Source organism: Xenopus laevis, chromosome 3L, assembly GCF_017654675.1.
Source record: "Xenopus laevis strain J_2021 chromosome 3L, Xenopus_laevis_v10.1, whole genome shotgun sequence".
Classification (NCBI taxonomy): domain Eukaryota; kingdom Metazoa; phylum Chordata; class Amphibia; order Anura; family Pipidae; genus Xenopus; species Xenopus laevis.
Window position 1 is genome coordinate 112,982,865 of NC_054375.1, and position 26,007 is coordinate 113,008,871.

A 26,007-nucleotide genomic window follows, 5' to 3' on the forward strand; every position below is an offset into this window, starting at 1 on the left:
CAGCATGACTCTCTCACCCTCAGCACTAATGAGCTTGCTAAGCATAAATAGAACTACTGGAAGAAGTTTTTTCCTGACGGTTTTCATTTGTTCAATAAAGGAAACAGGGGACATGTCATAAACAGGTGGGCATTTACATATGTCACTATTAATTGCAGCATGAAACATACCTGCAACTGTTCTGGTTTCTTCAGTTTTAATTTTCCTGTCTTGTAACCATCATGATGTTCAAACAATTCAAAAAATCTGAGTGCATAAAAAAAGTGTTGTTTTCAATCACTGTGATGCTTTGGAAACACATACAAAATGAAAACATTAGGCAACAATATTAATAAAGGAGCACTTAGGGACAGAGTTTTTTCACGATTAGAAAAAAAAACCACAATTAAAAAACACGAGTACGAATATACTCGAGAATATAATGCCAGAAAATAATTCGGCAAGTAAAAGCTGGTTGTATAGAAGTCAATGGGAATGTTCTCTGACAAGTTTATTTTCCCAGTTTATTAAAACATTGAGGATTTTCAGCCTCATTGAAAACGAATGGGGCAATGAGATTCTCACTGGCATGCAACTTTTATTCTGCAAAAAAATGCACTTTTCTTACATAAGCTAGCATTGGAGAAAAAGTTGAAAGAGTTTTGTCAGCGTTTTTTTTTTCTCCTCGTCCTCTTTTTATTTCACGAACTGGGTGTTTTTATACATCTGATTTAATACTATGCATAGGAATGTGTAGAGAAACCCTTTACACTAACAGAAACACATTCAAGCTTTAATGTCTGTTCAGTTTCAGTTATCATCTAACTTCGGTTTTTTTTATACTTCCATTTCATTTGTGGCAGTGTACATATACAAACCAGATTCAGGTTTAATACATAAAATTTGTTAATGTAAAATGTGAGCACATTTTGTGTGCCACTACTTCAAGGAGTTAAAGAGGGTTTACTCCATGACCCTTTTAAAATATCAAAAGGGAAAAGAGAGACAATCGTTTTTATTTTTTATTTCCTACAGTTATTCTAGCATCTGCATACCCACATATGAAACTAGTTTGGTGCCTTTTTGATAGGATATTTTATCCCAGATAATTGTAAGAAAGTAGATGAAAAGTAAGCATGCTTAAGTGGATGTCTTCATTCAAAAGCAAAAAATGAATACAAAGGTGATAACTTATTATATAATGAAGTATAAAAACATTGTAAAGTTTTGGCACACTGGGATTACCCCTCTGCTGACCATTGTTGAATTAAGGTTTATTCTATTAAATTTTAGGGCCTCCATCAACATGATGTCTCAAGCAACAGCTGAACAAAATAAATTTATTGTAGAAATCACACGAGTAGTACAGTATTTGAAAGATACTTAGTTCTAAAGGCTATGCTAGGTAAAGCCAAAGAGGAAGGCAAAATACCCATATGAAGCCTCTCCCTTCTAATGGGAGAAATATACCTTCCTGACTCCAAGGTGGCAATCAGACAGCCCCTGCATCAATTTGTACTAAGAGCCATTATCAATAACCCTGTATTTTCACACTTGCTAAAAAGCCATTCAACCTCTTCTTAAAGCTATCTTATGCATCAGCCAACACAACTGATTCAGGGACAGAATTCCACAACTTCACAAATTTCACTGTAAAAAAAAACTCTTCCTGAATAGTAAGACTGAAACTCCTTTCTTCTCATCAGGATGGGTGCCCTTATGTCTAATGGAAGGACTGCTAAATAAAGAATTAGAGAGTTCCTTGTAAGGTTCCATAGTTTTATCTCCCCTTTAAGGAGAAATAAACCCCCTTTAGGCAAAAGTCCCCACTGGCTCCCCTCCCAGCCTCCCACAGGCTGGGAGGACAGTGCTCAGTTTTACATCTGGTCTCAACTTAACTTTGTGTACAAAGTTCTTTGCACAACCCAGTGAAGTGTTGCTTTGTGGTGAAATTTTAGACACAGGCTGTGTGGCAGGCACTGGTGCTGTAGTAATGAGACCATCAACTTATTGTAGGTTTAATGCAGCAAAGAAATCCCTTCAAAGTATAGCAGTACCCTTATTCACAATGTAAAAGTCAAATTTTGCAGTATTTGATTAAAATTGTACAGTCACTGGCAAGCAACTAAGCACAGGGATTGGATCCTTTAAGTAACTGACCAGTTTCAGGGCAGGTGCAACAAGCGGATCTTTTGCAAAGTATTTCAAGGAAATATCCTTTAGTAGTATAGATACAGCTGAACCTGTATCAAGCATCAGGTTAATGGAGTGCCCCTTGTCAGCAGAAGCAGTAGTGACACTGACTATAGTGCATATAAACTTGTCTGGAATAAATGTACTAGCTTTATCCACACTTAATACTGTGACATTTGTAGTACGAAAGCAGTATTTTCTATTTGTATTTGCTGTATGGTTTTGCAGTGAATCCCTTCCCTTAGCACTGTATTTTGCCTGTGACTGTGCATTATTAGGTCACAGTGTTGAATTCACAATCTGTACATTCCCAGCAGTTCCCTGACTGAGAGTTTTAGCCTCTGCCACTGCTGTTTCAATTTGGCTAGCAATTGTAATAGCATTTGCAGGCATTACACAACAGTAACTTTCACTTTTAAGCGGTCAGGAAGTATGCACATTATAAGTCTGGGCACAGTGACATCTAAAGGTCATTTGTATAAACACCACAGTAATGTAACTATTGAATCCTTGTCATTGTTAAATAAGATGTTCATGGCTTATAATAAATGGCAAATCAACAAAATGGTTAATAAGGACACACTAGATTTGTGTGGTGCCAGTGAAGAACATTTTACACTGTACTGTAATGTAATAATGATAGTTAATTAATAACGGTAATTGTCTTCATTAATTACAGTTAAGCAAGAAAGGAAGCTCTTTATGCACATCATTTCTGCAGTTTTTTCTCCAATATATGTGTGGATGAGTTCAAAATCATTGTGTGTTTACATGTGGGCTGCTTTGATTTTTTTTGCCCCGGCTGCTTTTTACTCCCAGTACGGCACTGCAGAGAGCCATTACCACCCAGCAGTCTCTCAGTCACACACAGACTTTCTACTTCCTGTGGCAGAGCTCCCCTCCCCCAGGATATGACTTCACTCACAGCACCTGTGTTCTGTTATTCTGCTCATATTTTATAGAGCATTCTGAGGATATTTACCGTCTCTCTCTCTCTTACACTCTTGCTTCACTAAAATGAAGCCATGGACAAATTCCTCCACTACCATTATGACCTGGAACAAAAGTTTGGAAAATAGGAAATCCCTCGCTGAGGCTCTTCAAAAATAAACTGAAAAACTTCCACTTGGATATGCACTTGCATAATACCTAACCAAGTTCTGGTACTTAAAGTGCAGTGTCAACTACTGCAATCTGAAGTGCTGCGCACATAAGTAATGCTATGTAAATATAAATATGCATACATCTATTCTTAGGCAAAAATAGACTGTCAAGTACCATTTGCTAAACTGTAAGTTAGTGCTGTACTGTAAAGCTTTTGTATGAATGTCAGTTCATCATTACAGTTCATCAAAGAGAGGTTTGAAGCTATAAGCTTGGAATTCATTGCTTGCTCATGAACAAAATATAAATAAAAATGGAAAACAGACTGAAAAAGGATAAGTTTTACTTGCAGTGCTCTTAACGCTATACAAGATCAACATTATAAAAGACGTTTTATGGAATTATGGTCAAATTACAGTCGATGTACAGTTCGATTACAGCCCTACATATCAACTGTGACAACAATTCCACAAAATGATCATTGCAAAGAGGTTATCTTCTGTTTGCAGACTGTACTAGAATACAGCTCAAATTACATGCAAGAAAACTCATTTCTGCATATCAAAATCGAACCTGCAATGTCGAACTTCCATCTTCATCTTTTGTTTTGGTGTGCGGTCCCCATGTCGAATTACCGCTATAACACATCGCAGCTCCATCCTGAGATAAGAAAAAAAAAAATGATGTACCATTCGGAAAACAAATTATACACACTAAACATGATAATGTTGAACAATATAGGTTTTTTTTAGTGAACATTGCTCCTAGAAATGCAACATTAACTAATTCAATAGATATACAAAGGAGACATTTGCAGACAGCACTGTGGGAACATTATGATAAGGCTGGGAAGCAATGTGGCTGCCTAATCCACAGCACTATCAGCAAGTACTACCTTATAGCGAGTCAAAAGCAATTTTGTCATATGCAGCGTACGAGAAAAGAAAAAGAAGTCCCACTTTTGTTCATCTCATTAGCTGATTAGTGTTAGTGAACTTAAATAAAAATAGACGTTGGTCTGGGTGGTTTCTCTCCTATAAAAGCTAATCGTGGGGGATGATCAAGCCTGTGACTGAGACCAAAGCTCAGGTCACAAGACCTGGGAGGTGCCAGCCTTTAAAAAATATGGTTGGTGTTAAATAGTTAGGATCACCCTATGGGGTTTAACTTGATGTGGTATGGTGGCTTGTTAAAATTATGCACCTAAAAACAGTTGTTTTTTTTTTAAATACATGCACTTGCATAGATACTAAATTACGTATAAGACAGTGAAGCAGGGAGTGTGCATCAATCAATCCCCTCTATTTTGTATGCTTGTAGTATTAGAGAACAGCCAAATCAGCTAGTGTATGGCTACCTTTACATGCATTACAATATGTATTACAAAATAAATTACAAACATTGTTCCAGATGTGGTTGGCACTATAGGAATATCTTCTGCTTCTGTTGGAATGGACCAAGGAATATGGAACTGTGGCGCCAATTCCCTCATAATTATATTCCTAGAAAATAAGATACAATAACAAACACGTTCATCTTAAAACAGAATTTTTGTTAGTCCATATCCTGAATTTGGTTACAAAAAACAAGGTAGAATAAGTAGGCTGTGAGGAAAGCAAACCAATTAGAACAATTAGACATTTTTTTATGTTCCATAAATGGATACTGGAATATTTACATTTTACTATATGCTCTATATTTTTTTTTTTATAAACTTAATAAAAAAAAATAGTCCAGCAACATACCCCAATATTTTGGCACAGTCGTCATAGTATTTCATGGAATTCTTCACAAAGCTGAAACCATTAACATCACAGACAAATGAGTGTCCATTGGCTCGTAATAAATCAAAGCCACACACAGTTTGCTGAAATAAAGAAAACATGCATCTTTTAGCAGTGTCTATGAGGCTGCATCGGAAAATATGTTATATTTGCTACTTTAACTATTCTTAGATTCAACTAAATAAAAACAAACCGTTATGTTTTGCAAGATAATTACTGTGATTATAATTATTTTTAAAAAGTGTAATCCTCTTAGTTTTGTAGGTGGTTTTAATTTTTTTTAATATTTTTAATATTTTTTAATACTTTGTGATTTTTCATAAGCATCTCTTCAACTGTCTCATATCTACTGTATATGATTTTTTTTACACAATGCAATAATACATCTATTCGTTTTTTTATGCTCAGATAACCATATTACCTTAAAGGCCAAGCAGACTTTACGGGCAACAAGTTTCTCCATAGCAGTCAGCATGACAGGATATCGGATTTCTTTTCCCTCACTGTCACGTTCAACCTTACCATCTAAAGCAGGTGATTTTCGAGCCTCTGCATGTGCATAGTCTGGCCCAACAGTGTACACCTAAGGTAAATGTTACCAAAAGCATCATTATTTTTTTCTCGTATGTGGATATTATTTCCGGCTCAGCACATGCTGGACATATACCTTAACATCAGTGCCATCAGTTGGCATGAATTCTTCATAAATATATGATCCAGTCTTTCGTACGCTGCTTTCTGGTGAGTATACACTGCTACGGCTGCCAATCTGCCAAACAGAAAACGCATCAGAACAGCAGATGAAAAAAGGGAGTTTCATGGTATATTGTGTCACTGCATGAAGGCAAACTAGGGGTCAAGAGGCACAGTAACAAAAAATTATCAGATTTGTGCAGAATATAGGCCATCTTTTGGTAAGTATGCCAGACGAGCATCCCTGTTAAACAGGGAAGTCATTTCTAAAATGTATTGCTCAATGTTATATAAGTATAATTGAAGATGAGTTGTTTTTACCTTTCTAAACAGCCTTTGGCTACCACCACCAGCAGATGTTGGGTAATATATATAAACATTATGGTCTTCAGCACTGACTGGCTTTTCTACAAAGGGCTTTGGAAAGACTTCTCCATTCACTTCAACTTGGTCTTCTCCTTCTACTAGGTTACACTCTGTGGGTGGATACAACATATTTGGAATCCAAAAAAGAGAATTTATAGAAATATGGATAGGGGAATCAGAACAGGTGTATATTTCAGAGGTGATTATGGGGGGGAAATTGCTGTATAAATAATATTACTGCAAATGCCAAGAAGACAAATGCAGAGCCCACCATTGTTTTACAGAAGTAAAACCCACCTTCAGGTCGATCAGGATCTCTATTTAGCACAGCATAACGGGGAAGATCAATACCTTCTTGCTGCAGAATGCGATAAACTTCTCTCCTGCAACAAATAACAACAGGAAAGACAAAATTGTAATATCTTGAACAATAATGAATGGATCCAAATATTTCAGAATCCATTGGCACAAACAATAAAGTTAAATTATATGGTGATTCGTGCTTAAAGGGATACTGTCCTGGGAAAACTTGTTTTTTTCAAAACGCATCAGTTAATAGTGCTGTTCCATCAGACTTCTGCACTAAAATCTGTTTTTCAAAAGAGCAAACTGATTTTTTTATATTTAATTTTGAAAACTGACATGGGGCTAGATATGTTGTTAGTTTCCCAGGAGCCCCCAGTCATGTGACTTGTGCTCTAATAAACTTCAGTCACTCTTTACTCCTGTACTGCAAGTTGGAGTGATATCAACCCCTCCCTTTTCCCACCCAACAACTGAACAATGGGAAGGTAACCAGATAGCAGCTGCCTAATACAAGATTACAGCTGGCTGGTAGATATAAGAACAGCACTCAATAGTAAAAATACATGACCCGCCACAACACCTTCAGTTACATTGAGTAGGAGAAACAATAGCCTGTCATAAAGCAGTTCCATAGTGCTTTCTGAAAGCACATGACCAGGCAAAATGACCTGAGATCGCTGCTAACACACCAATATTAAAACTAAAAAATACACTTATTAGTTCAGGAATGACATTTTATATGGTAGAGTGAATTATCTGCAGTGTAAACAGAGTCATTTAGAAATAAAAACAAACTTTTTAAGCTTCAAAGGAAGATGAAGAAACTTACAGGGCTGTAGTGTTTTTTGAGGTGACTGGGTCTTATATTGCACTCTCCAATACTTACTTCTATTGAGTCCCTACTTCTATGGTCTCCTTTAAATTTACAAGCAGATTTGAGACCCACCCCCACAAACAGCACAAAAGTATATATATTGAACTTTTACACAAAAGCCCATGAGGCTCAGATCAGGTGACTGGGATGGCATACCATTTAGAAACTATTCATTAAATTGTTTTGTGCCCAACTGCTCCCTGTGGATCTAGGTGTTTTCATCCTAAGACATTCCACTCCTACTGGGATAGAAATGTTGCACAATAGGAGGAAATTGATCACTTAAAATGCTTTATATTAACAGACCTTTACTTTAAGGGGAGATGCGGACCTCAATAGAGGTCACCACAAATAGGTTCTGTTTAATGACCATACAACTATTTATATTTTTAGTACATAGCTGCCTTAACTGAACTATGTAACCTTTAAAATTGCACATAAGATGCGATATGAGGTTTATGGAATACATACACATCATTAATATCTGATTACTCCCTACAGCAACACTTTAAGGATAAGTAAACTTTAAACATAAATGAATGTAAAATTGCAAAGTACATTCATTATTTTTTTTTTTTTTTTAGATTGCAAGATATTAAGGGAAACATGTACTGTTAACATAAATGAATTTTGTTACAACAGCGCCACCTGCTAGTCATTTTTAGACCATTCTGACCACCAAGTAGTCAAGGAAGTTGTCAGGAGAAAGAGGCTGCTCTGATGTTCTTCTGCTTAGGAAAAAAATTAGAAACCATTCTCAAATCTTTCAGCAGAAGTACATGAGAACAGCCTCTTTCTTTCTCCTGACATCTTCCTTGACTACTTGGTGGTCAGAATGGTCTAAAAATGACCAGGCGGCGCTGTTGTAACATAATTCATTCATATTAACAGTACATGTATCCTTTAATATCTTGAAATCTAAAACAATAAATAATTAATGTACATTGCAAAAGTGCTTAGAATAGCACCCTTGTTAATTTTTTTTACTAATTTTTAAGGTTTGCTTATCCTTTAAATACAGCCCATGTTTATGTTTTACCTAGCATGTCAAAACAGTATATAGGCTTATGGTCGAATAGCATGTACATACAGTTAATCCCATAAATCTTTGGACAGAGAGAACTTTTTCTAATTTTGGTTCTGTATTTAACCACAAGGAATTTTAAATGAAACAACTCAGATGCAGTTGAACTGCAGACTTTCAGCTTTAATTCAGTGGGTTGAACAAAAAGATTGCATAAAAATTTGAGGAACTAAAGCCTTTTTTTAACACAATCACTTCATTTCAGGGGCTCAAAAGTAATTAGACAAAGTAAAAAACTGAAAATAAAATCTTCATTTCTAATACTTGGTTGAAAACCCTTTGCTGGCAATAGCCTGTAGTCTTGAACTCATGGACATCACCAGATACTGGGTTTACTCTTTTTAATGCTCTGCCAGGCCTATAGTGCAGCGGTTTTCAGTTGTTGTTTGTTTGTTGGCCTTTCTGTCCGAAGTTTAGTCTTCAACAAGTGAAATGCAGTTCAATTGGGTTCAGATCAGGTGACTGACTTGGTCATTCAAGAATATTCCACTTCTTTGCTTTAATAAACTCCTGGGTTGCTTTGGCTGTGTGTTTTGGGTCATTATGAAACTTCTCCCAGTCAATTTGACTGCATTTAGCTGGATTTGAGCAGACAGTATGTCTCTGAACACCTCAGAATTAATTTGGCTGCTTCTGTCCTTTGTCACATCATGGATAAACACTAGTGTCCCAGTGCCACTGGCAGCCATGCATGCCCAAGCCATCACACTGCCTCCGCCATGTTTTATAGAGATGTGGTATGCTTTGAAAAGTTTGCAGTTCAACTGCATCTGAGTTGTTTCATTTAAAATCCATTGTGTTAATGTACAGAACCAAAATTAGAAAAAAGTTGTCTCTGTCCAATATTTATGGGCCTAACTGTATGTCCACAGTTGTGCTATAGTTGGTTGTATGTTTTGCTTAAAGTTCTTAGGCAACACTACTGTAGCCAGTAAACTAATTACTTCAATATGAGCTGGATTTAATGGTGTAGCTCTTGGAGTTGGAGTATTTTTGCAATAACATGTGTAATTCACCAGTTTACTGTATTGAGCTATATCATAATACTTTCAAAAAAAAAATAATTAAAGCAGAGAACATATAAACATTATCTATAAAAGGGCTGTGGCAGAAAGGAGTATGCCAGAATGATAAGGGCAAGCAGTTAAACTATATACCTGTCCTGTATGAAATACTGCATGTTCAAGTCATTAATCAGAAAAGGATTCCGGAGTTTGGAGTAAGCAACAGCTTTATCCAGGGGAAATCCTAAATAAAAAATGAAAAAATACAATAAAATTACATTGCCATTATTTTAGCCTGTTGAAGATGTAAAACAACAGTAATAATATTGACAAAACTACATAGTTTTTACAGTGTCTTATTCTAAAATGTTCTTTTTAACGGATATAGAGCAAAATACACTCTTGTACTAGAAACACTCCTGATATGTTTACATAAAGGTACAGTACAGTAAAGTCTAACACTCAAATCAGCATTTTCTGGTCAAAATCCACCCATTTGTTATAGTGACAGACAGATGCCAGTAATGTTGACCATTACACACTGTGGCATTGTACCAGCGTTTTCCTCTATAGTGTTTTTTTCCAAAACACACACTGTGGCCATACACAGAGAGATAAAATCAGTCCCGTCAGACCAAGGGGCACATTAACTAAAGAGCGAATTGTGTTTTTTTGGTGAAAATTTGCCAAAATGACAATTCCCAGCGAATTTGCCAATTTACTAAAAGGTGAAGAGGACAACTCGCTAGTGAAAAAGTTGAGCACTAGAGAAGTTTTGCAGCTTTTCGTCAGAGAATTTTCGCCAGCGACAAATCTCTAGCGAAGTTTCTCCTGTAAAAATTCTCTAGTGAAGTTTCTCCTGTAAAAATTCTCTAGCGAAAATCCGGTAATTCATCAAAGTGCAAATGATACCCTTTTCGCCAGTGTACTTTGCCAGTTTCAGGCTGGCGAACTCCCACTATAAAGATAGAGCAGCCACTTTTAAATTGCTATCTACATTGCCCTTTCCATGCTACCTTTCTCCATGGTGAAAATTCTCTAGTGAAAAATCTCTGGCGAAAATTCTCTATAGAATTTACCCCACTACTATTGTATGGGGAAATATACTGGCAAATTTACACTAGGAGAAAATTCACCACAATTCTTTTGAAAAAGTGAACTTACGATTTTTAGTAAATATGGATATGTGTTGTCAAAAAACACCTGGTGAAGTGAGGCGAACTGTGGTGAAGTTAGGTGAAGAGAAAATTCACACTTTAGTAAATGTGCCCCCAAGTTGCCAGTTTTGCCTGACTGATATATGACCACAATATTAGCCATATATACAGAACAGTATTGGTCAGGTTTGAAAACCCCATTAGATGAGTATTTCACAGGTATGTCCTCATCCTGTGGGTCTATGTAGCCCCACAGTATAATAAGATTATTTGCTGTTAAAGCCAGAACATTTTCCTAGAGAATAATATGTTACCAGATATACCTTATTAGAATTACAGTCATTGCAATTATCTGATCAGCAGACAAGAAGCATTCAATTATTTACAAAGGATTTTATCTTTGAGCCTGTACTAAATAACTCAAGGCAAACCATTAGGAATTGGTACTATAACGAGAGGCTATAGAAAAAGATACCTTTGGAGTGGAAAGAAATCAGGCAGTCACAAATGGGCCAGTTCTCCACAGGCTCATTGAGGATTACATCTTCAGACATAATAACTACAGTAATGTACTCAAATTTGCACAGTCTCTCTAAAATTTGAGTCATGGGCTTAGACTTGGACTTTTTGGTCATGGCACAGATTCCAACCACAATCTGCCGCTCGGGAGGCTAGAAATTTGAAAAGAGATCCATGTTAGCTGTACAACAGGAACAGAAAAATTGGTGCTCTCACAAGTTCTGCATCCAGTGAGTGAAGGTATTCATTAAATGAGAAAGTTTATTATGCCATAGTGGAAATATATGCAAATGTAATAGCAACAACACATGAATAATAGGATCCTCACACCTGCAAAATGTCCACATATGTAACACTGCAATTTGGAGCACTGCACTACTTTAGGCTACATGAGCACTAAAGGGGTTTGTTAATAACCTCATTTAAATAACAGGGTAATAGTGAGCAAAATCACCAGTTGTTTAACAGGAAAAAAAAAAGAAACAACTCAGTGTTTCTGTTCTTGCAATATAGTGAATCAATTTATGCACAGAAAAAAAAACACATCTATTATTGATTAAACCCCAGACTTAGGCAAATCCTCTACTAGTCCACCTCTACTGTAATGATTAGGGAATATAGGGACACACTAGTACCCGCGTTTAATGCCCCCTCATTATCTTTGGGTTGCCTGATGGGAAATGATGCTTGAGTCGGCCTATATGGGTGTGCCAACTTTACCTTGGATGCACAAGTTTGACTAAAGACTAATGTTTCACTGATGTTGGAGTGCGGTCCTTTGAAAGAATATTAATATCACAATGTATTTTAAGCATGTTTTATTTACTTTGCACAGATTTTTTTTTAACAAAAAGTGCCTTTGTTCCCTTAAAGAGGGTCATGAGTCATGATGAAAGCATTTTTGCACGCACATCAGATTTCTTGCAAAACTAGTGTGCAGCGGGTTGGCATTTAAAAGGCAAGCAAGAGAACTTTAGGCCAGGACTCACACATTAAAGGAACAGTTCAGTGTGGAAATAAAAACTGTGTAAATAGATAGGCTGTGCAAAATAAAAAATGTTTCTAATATAGTTAGTTAGCCAAAAATGTAATATATAAAGGTTGGAGTGAACAGATGTCTAATAAAACAGCCAGAATCCAACTTCCTGCTTTTCAGCTCTATAACTCTGAGTTAGTCAGCGACTTGAAGGGGGGCCACATGGTACATTTCTGTGCAGTGAGTTTGTAATTGACCCTCAGCATTCAGCTCAGATTCAAAAGCAACAGATATGACCCATGTGGCCCCCCCTCAAGTCTCTGATTGGTTACTGCCTGGTAGCCAGGGTAACCAGTCAGTGTAAACCAAGAGAGCTGAAAAGCAGCAAGTAGTGATCTGACTGACATGTTATACATCAAATCACTCCAGCCTTTATATATTACATTTTTGGCTAACTAACTATATTAGAAACATTTTTTATTTTGCACAGCCTATCTATTCACCCAGTTTTTATTTTTACACTGAACAATTCCTTTAAAAGAGACTAATTTCCAGTTAAAAATGAAAAAGGGGTGGCTTTTTGTCATGTTTCACTTGAGGCAAGGATCTTACTTTGCTTCATGGCCGAAGTGACACTGAGGATGCAAGTTAACTACTCTGTAATGTATCAGTTACACTGAGCTGGGTTTACATTTCCTATTTAATTGAGTTCTATGCAGTGCAAATTATTGGTCCTCTCTACATTCAGTGTGAACTTGTCTTTCTCAAACATTAAAGTTTAATGTTTCTGTCTCTGGTGTTTGAGTCTGGCAGCTCAGTAATTCAGGTGCAGATTCTAAACTGTTACAATGTGCTACATTAGTTGATACATTTCTCAACAGTATCTTTGTACTATTAGCAACTATTGTATCGATTCTAACAGCTGCCTTTAATAAAACTCATGGATTCTGCTCAGCAAGGACAAAGATAAAAGATGCATCATCTAATGCAGGGGTCTGCAACCCGCGGCTCCGGAGCCACATGTGGCTCTTTATCCTCCTTGCTGCGGCTCGGTCTTGTGGCTTTGCCGTCTTGTGGCTTTGTCGTCTATAAAGCCCTCGCACCTGCTAGCGGCTTCTTGAGTGTGCGACCGCTGTAAGCTAATGGTTAGCTTACCACGGTAGCACACTCAGGAAGCCGCCAGCAAGTGCGAGGGCTGGATAGTCATCCCAGGAGTGACGGGGTCACACACTCAAGACATAACATCGACCCATCCCTGCTGAACATATCCACATTCACAAGGATAAGTCAGCCCAATCTTGAAATTGAACTAGCCGACATAGCGGATAAAGACTTATGGTTATGGGTGTCCAAGTTCAAAAGCTTGACAGCGGATCTCCAAGAAATCACTCAACAGAAGGGAACTCTCGCTAAAGAGCACAAGTGGAATGATATTGAAAACCTCCCCAAACCCGACAAACTTGTTTTTGAAACATGGAGTGCCATTCCCGACATGTATATGAACATGAAAAAGTATGCATTTGGAGCCCTGTCCATCTTTGGCTCAACATACTTATCTAAGCAAGTTTTCTCGAACATGAACTTCATAAAATCCAAATATTACTCCCACTTAAGAAGAGAGAGCCTACAGTCCTGTGTGATGATCAAAGTCACATCTTATAGCCCCGACATAGGGAAGATCAGCATGTAGTGTCAGAAACAGAAGTCACATTAAACAGATGAGAACACTAGCATTTAATAGGGCTATTCAGTGTTTAATTTATTTCAAAGTAGGCCCACACATGCACACTGCATTTGTGTTTGTTTTATTTTGTTGTTGTAACAGTTCAAATTAAAAAAAGGTTAAAACCTTTAAAAGTTTATAAGCTGTGTTATGTTTTGCAGCTCCACAGACTATTTTTCTTTAGTGGAAGAGGGGGCAAATGGCTCTTTTGATCGTAAAGGTTGCTGACCCCTGATCTAATGCATCATATAGAACTTTTGGTGCCCCCCAAAGGGGCATAAGAAAGTGAAAAATTAAACTTTAAACTTCAATTTTAGAAAAACAATCACAAATAGAATATAGAAAGCAACTGAAAAAAATGGTAACATTCGCAAATATTGTATCAATTCTAACATCTGCTTTTAAAGGGGAACGCTGCTTCCAAACCAAAATTTACACATAACACAGAAACCCCTAATATACCCATCACAGATACTTGTTTCTTTAAAAAATATGAATATGCTGAAATACAGCTGTTCAACAGTTTCTCTCTATTCTGTATCATTTGAAATCCTGGCAGGGGAGGAGGGACTAAAGGTGGCCATAGACTCCAAGATCCGCTCGTTTGGCGGATCTTTCCCCGATATGCCACTAAACTGCATGGCTATATCGGGGGTAATTCGATCGTTACGGCCGAACGATTGAATTACGATGCGCCAATCGGCTCCGACGGGTCGGTCGGGTAAAAATCCAACCTTCCCGATCGATATCGTGGCCAGATATCGATCGGGAAGACCCGTCGGAAGCCCCCATACACGGGCAGATAAGCTGTCAAATCGGTCCAAACGACCGATATCGGCAGCTTTATCTGCCCGTGTATGGCCACCATAAAACTGTGATGTTCCTTTCTTATTGAAATCAACTGTGCAGGGAATTGTGGGGTTTGGAAGATGCAGGCTGAGGACAGATGGCTGTTGATACAAAGTAACAGTAGTTAGCCAGCTCAGCAAAGTAGTCAAAAAGATCAGCAGGAGAGCAGGAGGCTAGGCTTAGGAAACTGTTCCAAACCATTAAAAATCATAAAAAGCCTGCATATTTTTTTAATTGATGCATATTGCAAAGCTGCTTGAAATTATGTTTACTTTTCAAAAAGCTTAAGTTATGTTTGTGTGGAGTTCCCCTTTGATGAAACTCATGGATTCTGCTCAGCAGGGACAAAGATAAGAGATGCATCATCTAATGTATCATATAGAACTCTCCCCCCCCCCCCAAGGGGCTTTAGAAAGGCATAAGAAAGTGAAAAATGAAACTTTTAATTTCAATTTTAGAAAAACAATCACAAATAGAATATAGAAAGTAACTGGAAAAAATCATTATTTCTGGTGAAAATACCTGAACTGAAAAAAGTATTGGAAGGTAAACAGCCCCTTTAAAAAATACAGAAGTCAGCAAATATTGCAAACATAGCAAAAAATTGCAAACATAGCAATTATAATGAAACCCTTTGACACTTTGCAAAGTACATCAAGACAGCCTGTTCTGGGCCATATAGCAATCCAATTATATGTTTGGTTTGTCAAGAGATGGGATATTTAGATCCAGCCCTCAAGGGCTAGATAACAAAATTCCAATAACAAGTAAAAAGTCTGTATTGGTTAGTATACTTACCGACATCCTTTCTGACGATTCTAAGAACACTGCAATTAGCTGTTGATGCTCTTTGCCCCTTTTTCCGCTCACATCATAGCAAAGGATAGATACCTCTTTATGTCTCCTGTACTGCTTTTCACATGAAGCAGTGTGTTAGTGATATCACCTAGAAGTGCCTGGGGCACCATTCGACTAGGATTACCGGGAGCATGCCAGTGGCAAAAAAAAAAAAAAAAAGAATACAGAAAGGGCAATATTCTTAAAGGACACGTAAACCCAGAAATACATTTGCTTAATGAAAGATAACATCATTCAAAACAACTTTCCATTATAGATTTCATTTTTCAGTTGTTTTAAAGTTATTTGTAATGTAACTGCAGCTGAATCTATCCCTTTCTGTACTCCTGGTTCTGACTCTGGGGAAATATAAATATATTGGCTTTCAAAAGAAATTACATTTACAAATAACTTTAAAACCATTTAAAATTGTTCACGAATCTATTATGGAAAGTTGCTTAGAAATATTTTCGGGTTTACATCCCCTTTAAAGGGGAACTATCACAAAAATGAAAATTTAATCTAAGCTTCATCATACGGAAAGTATAACAAAAAAAAGTAAAAAGTCTGATTTTGAAGAACAGTTAGATCCAATATTTCTTTTTGCCTAGAAGATGTATTAGAGCTCACGCTTTCAAAATCACCATAACTCCCGTCTGTCTACATGCAGGATTTATGCAAAATTCAGTTATTTTGTTTGTGAGTCAGTTATATTAGAGTGAGCTCTAATACATCTGCTATGATATATTGGAACTAACTGTGAAGAGAATCTGACACCCAACTCCTGACTGAAGAGAAGCAGATGCAGAGAGAGAGAGAGATAGTGAAGATAAACTTTCAGAAACGGTACATATTTATTAATTGATTGATGTATTTAGAAAGTTTCTTGTTTTAGTGTGATGAACAGAAAGACGAGTAATAAAAAGGAGCAATAACAATACATTTATAGCAGTACAAGGCATTTCTTTTAAGATGGGGTCAGTGACCCTCATTTGAAAGCTGAAAAGAGGCAAAAGAGCAAGGCAAATAACTCAAACATTATAAAATATAAATAATAAAGACAAATGCAAAGTTGCTAGGAATGGCCATTCTATAACATACTAAAATTTACCTCAAAGGTGAACAACCCCTTGGATAAATGGGACATGCAATTCTCACACCAAACTTTAAATACAGCAGAACACAGCTGGATACAGGCATAAAATATTTTCAGTCCTCATCATCATCTACATAGGTCCCCAGGACCTTAAAGGAGAACTAAAGCTCAACTAAAGAAGTAGCTAGAAATGTTGTACAAGATGTTTTGGGCTTCTGTACCTGCCCAAGGCAACCATAGCCCTTTAGCAGTAAAGATCTGTGTCTCTACGATGCCCCAGTAGCTCCCAGTCTTCTTTTCTGCTGATTCACTGCACATGCTCTGTGCTGCGGTCACTTACTGAGCTTAGGGACCCACTCACAATATACAGTACACATAGAATAGCACTGAGTACAGAGATTGTAAAATGAAGCCTTTTGGTTTTCCATAAAATAAATTAAATCCATGTAATGTAGATTATTTTATGGATTTTACTGACAGTAAGATATATGCACAACACAATGACTTTTATGGTATGTGGCACATAAAGATCCCACGCATGTCATCCATAGGAACTGGCTTATTTATGTTCAGAAAAATGGATTTCTGGTGATGTTGCAGCCTGTACTTCTATCCCTTGCTCACTTAAACTGCTTAGGAAGTTGAGCTGTGGCCCACTTGTGGCAGCAAGCAGAAAAGCATGATTTGTTTAATACTTGTCAGTATCCCTTTACAGGAGAAGTAAACCCTAAAAATCAATATGGATAAAAATGCAATGGGGTATTTATCTTTAGAGTGTCATAGAAACCTCAACCTGTTTGTTGCAATAATATTACATATATTTTAAAAATTGGTATGACTAAAACGGGGCTGAAATCCACAAAGTCTAAAAACGTCTATATTTAGAGAACTAAACTCTAAAAATTAATATTGCTAACAATGCCATATTTTTTATACTGAACTTATTGCACCAGCCTAAAGTTTCAGCATGTCAATAGCAGCAATGATCCAGGACTTCAAACTTGTCAAAGGGGGTCACCATCTTGGAAAGTGTCTGCGACACTCACATGCTCAGTGGGCTCAGAGCAGCTGTTGAGAAGCTAAGCTTAGGGGTTGTCATAAATTATCAAGTAGAAAATGAGGTTGGCCTGTAGTATAAGCTGATGCTACAAGGCTCATTATTAAATTCTGATTCTAGTTGCACTGGTTTTTGTGCTTCCATGTAGGAATTATCTCTATTAATTACTAGTCAGCTTCATATTGTGATATGGATGTACGATAGTGATGTGCGGCCTGGCCCAAACCAGCCCACTGGTAAACGACTTAAGCACAAAGCGGTATTTTATCTAACAGTGAAGCTAGAGATTACCACAGTCCCCTAGAGTGAAATACCGCCTCTCTCCATTCATTTCTGTGGTATTCATCAAAGTGTGAACTTTCACTTTCACCCATTGATAAATACTCTTTTAAAAATCCATTAGAAATGAATGGAGAGCGGCAGAATCTCACTCTAGCAGACTGTGGCGATCTCTAACTTCACTCTTTGATAAATATACCCCAAAGTCTTCAGGCTGCAAGCGGGTTCGGGCTAAACTTTAGCCTTCATTCGCCCTGCCCTTCTTCTGCCCCACTGCGTGCGACTTCTTATATACCCACGCAGGCCCTGCCCCCTTTTGTGAGGTCACAACGGGGCGGGCATATATAAAGAAGGGAGCATGCCGGGTTATCGTCGGGTGCGGGTGGAAAGAGCTTTTAATTGCATATTAGTTTATTTCTGAATGTCAGTAGCTAACAGGCACATAAAAAATAATACAGAGAGAGCCCACATCTTCATCTACAGTAGTTCATATATACCTGCAGGACCAATCTCAATGTTCCTTTTTTTAAGTATATTCAAAATAATAGACTGGAGGATGGGTACAAGAAAATCTCAGTGTGATATGTAATACACTAACAGACTAGCATGAAGAAACAGCCTGAATGCATAGGTCATAAGAGCTGCCATAAAAGTTTATAAAAGTTCCCAATAATGGCATAATACAGCCACCACAATCACTTTTCTGTGATATCTGCCGATTAATTTTTATTTTTACATAGTAGTGTAAAGAAAGAACAAGCAACCACAATCATATGCATGTATAACTACAGACCTCCAGTCATCTTTTAGTTCCCTGAAATAACTAGAATTCCGTAATTTAGGTGCCTGATTAATATGCTTTAGCTCTGAACAAGATGCCCCCGATATCACTAGATGATGCAGATGGCAGATTAGCTGTCCATAATTAATAACATACAGTAACTACAGAAGCTGTACAATGCTGTTGTGAACACTTCATACTTCTCTCTTCGTTGCCACTGAGCATATGCCCGAAGCAAGCAGAAGGAATGATTATTTCTCAAACATGGCCTTTATAGGAAAGCTTCACGAAAGCCACTGCTAGCAAAGCGACCCACAAGACTGTAAGCACAGCAAGTGGAAGTACAGTCTGACGAGAACAAAGCTAAATTGTTTGGTCTTGGTATGGAGGGATAAGCATGCCATACACCAAACACCATCCCTACAGTAGCATCAGAAATCCATTTGGGGTTGACTTTCTAAAGACCAGGTATTGGGATAAATAAAGTCATCTTTAAGTCAATGATCCTAGCAACAGAGCGACCATACAAAAGGAAGGTGCTGAATACGTGAATGGAATACACAAATGTATTTGTGATTGTTTAAGAGGCAGAATATGAAATATTTCTAAAACGGTAAAGACTTTTAGAAGACATTGCTTCTGTTCTGGAGGACTGATTCTAAGAAAATTAGCCTTTTGATTAATTGCAACACCTTATAATTAGTTTTCCGAAACTTACCATTTTTTAAGTAGCTAAAACTACTCACTTAAAAATGGTATATGGTATATTCAGGTCTTCTTTACATCACTCCAGTTGGAGCTGGACTAAATATTGATAGCATAAATTTGATCTCATAACTCTGCTTAGTAATTTTGAAATAATATTATTTTATTTAGGTTGATTGTATACCATCTGTGATCTATGATAACTATAACAGTTTACTTGCTCGTCTGACCTTGTGGATTCCTAGTGTCCACTCTGTGCTGTATGTTATATGGATCTTCCCTCCACTGGGATGAGGGTCTGGGGATTGTGCATCGGGACCACACTCGCTGGAAAATGTATTTGTGCCACATAACAGTCCTTAAAGGAGAAGGAAAGCTAAGGAGGATTAGTGCAAGCTAGAATGCTATATTTATTCTGTAGAATGTTTTACCATACCTGAGTAAAAAGCTCTAGAAACTCTCTGTTTGTTTAGGATAGGAGCTGCAGTATTAATGTGGTGTGACATCACTTCCTGTCTGAGTCTCTCCCTGCTCTGGGCTCAGATTACAGTAGAGAAGGGGGGGGGAAGAGGAGCAAACTGAGCATGCTCTTGCCCTGGGCAATGAGGTTTAAGCTGAAGGCAGGAAGTCTGATACAGAAGCCCATGTGTACACAACAGAGGGAAAGAAATGCAGTGTTTCTTTTGACAGGGGACTCAGAGCAACATTACTTTGGGGATTTACTGGTATAGTTAAATGGACCTTTCTGATAAGGCTTACTTAGTTTTAACCTTTCCTTCTCCTTTAACATGAACATACTGAACACATAAACAAAGTTTTTAAGTTATTAAGCAAGTACAATCATCTTGCAAACCTTTTCAAACTGTTGACATAACACCAAATGCGGATCTTACAGCTGCAGACCTAAAGCTGTCAGAATTATAACCCACATGACTCATTTGTGCATAACCAGTCAAAACTGCAAAGCAGTGGTGAAAACCTACTTCTACAAAACTGAGAACAGCATTACAATACAACACTTCTACTTCTACACTAAGATATACAAGAGGCACTTGTAAGTGTCAATGCAGGCAGATATCCATGTAGGGATTTTTTACCTTCATAGGGAAAATAACCTTATCTCTGACAAGTCGGCTGTTGTTCAAAGAAGACACACCCGATAGTAACATCTCTCACGCAACAGAAGGTGCTTTGGTAATTGTCCCTATTATTAGAAATTTTCTCAGTAAAATTGCAGAGATCAGCACCTAGTGTGGTGTCCTACCAGGAAATGATTTTGCTGTTGCATTATTAACACTGCTTTCCTTAACATTTACTTAATTTCATTTGTGAAAAAGAGTCATAGGTCAGAGTCCAGAATTTGTGCTTAATTCAGCTGTTTGTTATCAAATACACTAGAAGAATGATTACCTTGTTTTTATTTTCTTGTATGGTAAATTAGCAAGGATTATGATTATGTATGTGGCTGGAGTGCAGTAGAGACTGGACACTAGAGATGCACCAAATTCACTGTAGGTGGGATTCGGCTGAACCCCTAAATCCTTTGTGAAAGATTGGGGTGAAGAACTGCATATGGAACTAGGGTTAGGAAGGCAAGAGGAAAAGATTTGGTGCATTCCCACTGGAAACCAGAGACAAAGATAATATATTATATGTGTAAAGTTTCTTAAATCTAGCAAAATATGTTTTTCAAAAAAATAATAAGAGAAATGGGTCGTAACCTATGTATTTATTATTTCTTTATTAAATACATAGGTCGGCTACTGTATGTGATCACTGATGCCCTCATGCAAATAAAATAAATCCCCTCTGTTTGTGTTCACCTTCTTAGTTAGGATTTCTCCCTTCATGTGCTCTTGACTAGGGATGCACCGAATCCACTTTTTTGGATTCAGCCGAACCCATGGCGAAAGATTCGGCCGAATACCAAACCAAATCCTAATTTGCATATGCAAATTAGGGGTGGGAAGGGGAATACATTTTTTACTTCCTTGTTTTGTGACAAAGTCACGCAATTTACCTCCCGATATGCAAATTAGGATTCGGATTCGGCCGAATCCCAATCCTGCTGAAAAAGGCCGAATCCTGACCAAATCCTGGATTCGGTGCATCCCTACTCTTGACACATGAGTGTTTCCTCTTGCATGGCTCAACAAAGAAGGACCGCTCAAGGTTCACTCACCCTTTTTGCTGCTCCAATCGGGTGCTCTGTCCGCAGTGTCCCCACTGCTGAAATCCAATTAGACACCAAGAAAAAGGGACGGCACTCCGGTACAAAGGAATATAGTTTTATTCCAAGCTCATGTAAGGATCCAACGCCCTACGCGTTTCGGGAATCACTCACAATCATAGGCATTTGCCTATGATTAAGGGAGTGATTACCGAAACGCGTAGGGCGTTGGATCCTTACATGAGCTTGGAATAAAACTATATTCCGTTGTACCAGAGTGCCGTCCCTTTTTCTTGGTTTCCTCTTGCATGCCTTCAACCTTATTTTAACACGATAACACGATAAGATGTAGAAATATGCTAACTGGGAATAACTTTCGCCATCCACACAAACCAATTGAAATAAAACACAGGATAACTTGTACCACAACACATGTAATTTATATAATAGTATGTCCCTGTGGTTTAACATATGTGGGTAAAACCCAAAATTCCAAACAAGAAAGCATGAGTAACCACAGATCAGCATTATGTGCTGCGTTTGAGAAAAAACAAACTGATATTCCCTTATATAAACATTACCTAGAAAAAGGCCATGGTCCACCCACGTTTCATGGGAATAGATTCAATTCCTAACCCTCGTCGCGGGGGTGATCGTTGCCGCATGCTGTTACAAAAAGAATTTTTTTGGATCCAGAAACGAAATACTTTGACCCCAAGGGGTCTGAATGAGTACTGTCCATATCTGCCTCTTAGATGAACGTTGATTTTTGTTTTTAATAGTAATGAAAATGTATATGTATTTCTATTTATTCATTCCTGGCTATGTCTTTCTGTGTTTTACCTTTAGGTGGCAGTATTTACATACTACTTCACAATGAATATGGGCTTAATTGGCTTGATGTTGAACATCTGATGGTGGCACCTGCCTGGTGCGAGCAGGCGCGCTCCAGGCTGTTTTGCCACCTGAGGCAGCGTTTGAAATGCCGCCACCCCCCCGCGCCTGTTGTGCTTACCTTAAAATCTCCGACGGGGGTCCAGGGGGGGGCGCATCGCTAGCGCAGAGATCGAAATTGCTTTAAAAAACGAATTGCTTTAAAAAGCGGAAATACGGCTCTTAAAGTTTCAAGGAGCGGCTTTTTGCCGCCCCTTGTAACTTCTGGGGAGATGCTGCCTGAGGCAAGGTACTCACCTTGCCTCATGGCAGAAACGCCCCTGGGTGGGAGTGTACCTTTGAGGTTATAAATTTGTTTTTTACCTTATGTTTTGTTATCTTGATAAAGACCCCACAGAGGGTCGAAACGTCGATACTAATAGTCTTTTATTTTTTTAAAAAGACCCTAAAGTGCAAGAGCATTTCTTCAAACTTGATATATTTGTTCTGTTTGCACCAGGGCAGTATCCCTTTGAAAGTGTGTGCAGCAGTCTTACGTACTTTTCTGGATATAAATTGCTTGTACTTGAGGCTAGCCTGAGGTCAGGGATGCAGACAAGAACGAATCTTAAATCTTAGAATTCTTACTTCAAATACTAACCCCTGTCCCTTAGTAACCAGCTACAAAGAACCTACCAGAGAGGTATAGTAAGAAAAAAAGGCTTTAGTTCCTCACATTTTTATGCAATCTTTTTGTTCAACCCACTGAATTAAAGCTGAAAGTCTGCAGTTCAACGGCATCTGAGTTGTTTCATTTAAAATTCATTGTGGTAATGTACAGAACCAAAATTAGAAAAAAGATTTATGAGCCTAACTGTATCTCCCTGTTTTCCACAACCGAGCAGTATAATCATGACTCAGGGCAGATATTGTATCAATCTCTTTTAACACAGAATGCAAATGACAGTATACAGAAATCCTATTTTAAAACCATTTGTTTTTCAACTTGGATAATAAAAGGATGAAGTTAAAAAGCAGTGCAAATAGTATGACATATAATAATGCTATTGTTCCGTTTGAACATCTCCTGCTTCCCACTGGTTGCACTATAGGCAGGTTCAACATGCTTATTCTAAAGACCCGTTTAAAATTGGGAAACCCCCTTTTTGCAGGATACTGGAACTGCAAGATAACCAACATCTTATTTCCAGTTTATATAAAGTTTTACGGTCTAGTAAATTTGATAAAACCAATGCTAGCTTATTCAGGGCTTGGCAACTAGACATCCCTTCACTCACTGATGAGGAATGGCTAGATGCCCTGGAGGCACCTGGATTTGTGTCCCCCAACGCTAACCACAAAATGATACAGAGGTATATTCTGCATAGAGCCTATTTCACCCCGGTGAGATTGCACAGAATGCACTCCCAGAACCCCCCCACCTGTACTAGATGTACCTCAGAGATGGGAACGCTCAAACATATGTTTTGGGACTGTAGGAAACTACAGAAGTACTGGGAGGAGGTGTTTGCTACGCTAACGAATGTACTGGGTACCCCTCTAGTCCCCTCCCCTGAACTAGCCATATTGGGTGCCTGTGACGACTCCCAATTCAATAGGGATCAGTTAGTTATTGTACGTCAGAGCCTATTCCATGCACGCAAATGCCTAACTCAACAGTGGAAGAGTGTTGCTCCCCCGACCCATCAGATGTGGATGGTACAAATGCTTAGCTTTATTAATTGTATGTCTTACCTATACACTAAACGGGGATCATCTACCAAATTTGACAAGGTTTGGGGATCGTGGCCGGCCTCTTAGGCACGGCGATTGGATTGCTCTATTGAGTAAACGATGTATGCTTGCATTTAGACAGCTTTGCTTACTGCATTCGGGACTCTTCTCTATATATAGTGTTGTTGGCAGATTATCATATTGTTGTTTTCTAGACAATGTTGAATATATGCACTTTCTCTGTTTTTGTTTTTTTTTTTTCTTTTGTTTTGTTTCTTTTCTTTCACTGTTTTCTTTTCTTTTGATTATCATATTGTATAACTTTATTTGACTGGTATGTGACTGTCATGTGTTATGTCATCTACTGCATTGTCCATTACGCCTTTTCTGTTGCATTCTTTGCTACATGTCATGCCTATCTTCTTTCAATAAAGGTTATGATGTTAAAAAAAAATAGTATGACATAATAATAATAATAATAATAATAATAAAGATATACTCCTGGGCTACTCACGGTTGCCTCCTCATCTTCATCTTCCTCTTCCTCATAAAAGTCAACTTTTTCTTGATTCATGTTTGATTCCAGGAAATCTGTCTCATCATCTCGGGCACCAACAAAAAATCTGGGTGTTGAGCTGTCGCCCCCGAAGGGTTGGGTCAAGGATGACATCACAAACTAGTAAACCTAACATCCCGCTCCAAAACCATTACGTAAAAACTTGAGAGGTTTTGAGAAGACGAGCTAACAGCACTAAGTCTACAACATGGTAAAGCAGTCGGTGCTAATTTCTCCTTATACACATGGAAATGGATAGTTATTAGCATGTTTTATTTGTAGATGAAGGCCATTGGAACTGTTGTTGTTTAACAGACTTCTGAAGATCTTATATCAGTCTGAACAGTATAGAGCAGTTTATTCAACCTGTTAGGGATAAACCTGAAAACACAAGATAAACAAGTATTAATATTAATGAATACACCAGATACAGTAATAATACTGGTATGAGACCTATCATCCAGAATGGTCGGGATCTTGGCATCTCCAGATAGGGGATTTTTCCATAAATTTGGATCTCCATACTTATATGGTACAATTTTAAGTAAACACAATAGGATTATTTTGCCTCCAGTAAGGATTAATTATATTTTAGTTAAGGATTATGTACAAGGTTCTGCTTTATTGTAAAACTGTAAAATTTTATAATTTGATTAAAATGGAATCAGTGGGGAAATGGCCTTTAAATCCGAGCTTTCTGGATAACTGGTTTCCAGATAACGGATCCTATACCTGTATATTGTGTTCAGTGTAAGCAAATAATGTAATCATTGCAATTTTAATCATTTATACCAAACCTGATTTTACAATGAAGAGAAATGGACATTTCAAGTTCCTAGAGGAAGAGTCATTAAAACCTCTCTAGCACTGATCTAACTTTCTGAACTGTCTTGCTATCCTCCCTGACAACCTTTTTATTTTACTATGTACGAGTCTGACATTCAACTATAGGAGTGAAGTTATGTCAAAGTCCAAAGCAAGTAAGCAACAGACAGAACAAGGAGGAAATGATTAGTGCTAGTGAAGTTTATAAAAAAGAAACAGATAAACTCCTGTTCTTATAAAAATCAGGAACTTGTCTTGATGGAAGTGACACCAAGAGAACTTTCAGCACAATTGCATTTGAAGACATAAACAACCCCTGCAATCTGGAGGCTTTGGTTACAGACCCAAGAGACATTGGTTTGAACAGCTGCCTGGAAGATATATAGGAGATGGTTTGGACAGCAAGCTAAATAAGAAAGATAAGGTTAGAGAAAACAATAGTAACATTTACTAGTTAAAGGGGAACTATCACAAAAATAATTC

The 26,007-nt window shown here is 37.8% G+C and overlaps 1 protein-coding gene across 13 annotated transcripts in view; it reads right to left on the reverse strand.

Moving 5' to 3' along the window:
• Positions 1-26,007, reverse strand: part of ppip5k1.L (diphosphoinositol pentakisphosphate kinase 1 L homeolog) — a 104,995-nt gene that overhangs the window by 69,230 nt on the left and 9,758 nt on the right. For all 13 annotated transcript variants that reach the window (XM_041586813.1, XM_018253158.2, XM_041586818.1 and 10 more), the window contains exons 2-12: positions 24,658-25,080; positions 11,020-11,215; positions 9,541-9,631; positions 6,417-6,502; positions 6,075-6,229; positions 5,728-5,829; positions 5,482-5,643; positions 5,022-5,143; positions 4,677-4,778; positions 3,850-3,936; positions 171-246 (exon numbers count right to left, since the gene is read on the reverse strand). In XM_041586813.1, coding sequence (XP_041442747.1) covers positions 171-246; positions 3,850-3,936; positions 4,677-4,778; positions 5,022-5,143; positions 5,482-5,643; positions 5,728-5,829; positions 6,075-6,229; positions 6,417-6,502; positions 9,541-9,631; positions 11,020-11,215; positions 24,658-24,813 — 1,335 coding nt within the window. In that variant the 5' untranslated portion in view covers positions 24,814-25,080. The remainder of the gene's footprint in view (positions 1-170; positions 247-3,849; positions 3,937-4,676; positions 4,779-5,021; positions 5,144-5,481; positions 5,644-5,727; positions 5,830-6,074; positions 6,230-6,416; positions 6,503-9,540; positions 9,632-11,019; positions 11,216-24,657; positions 25,081-26,007) is intronic.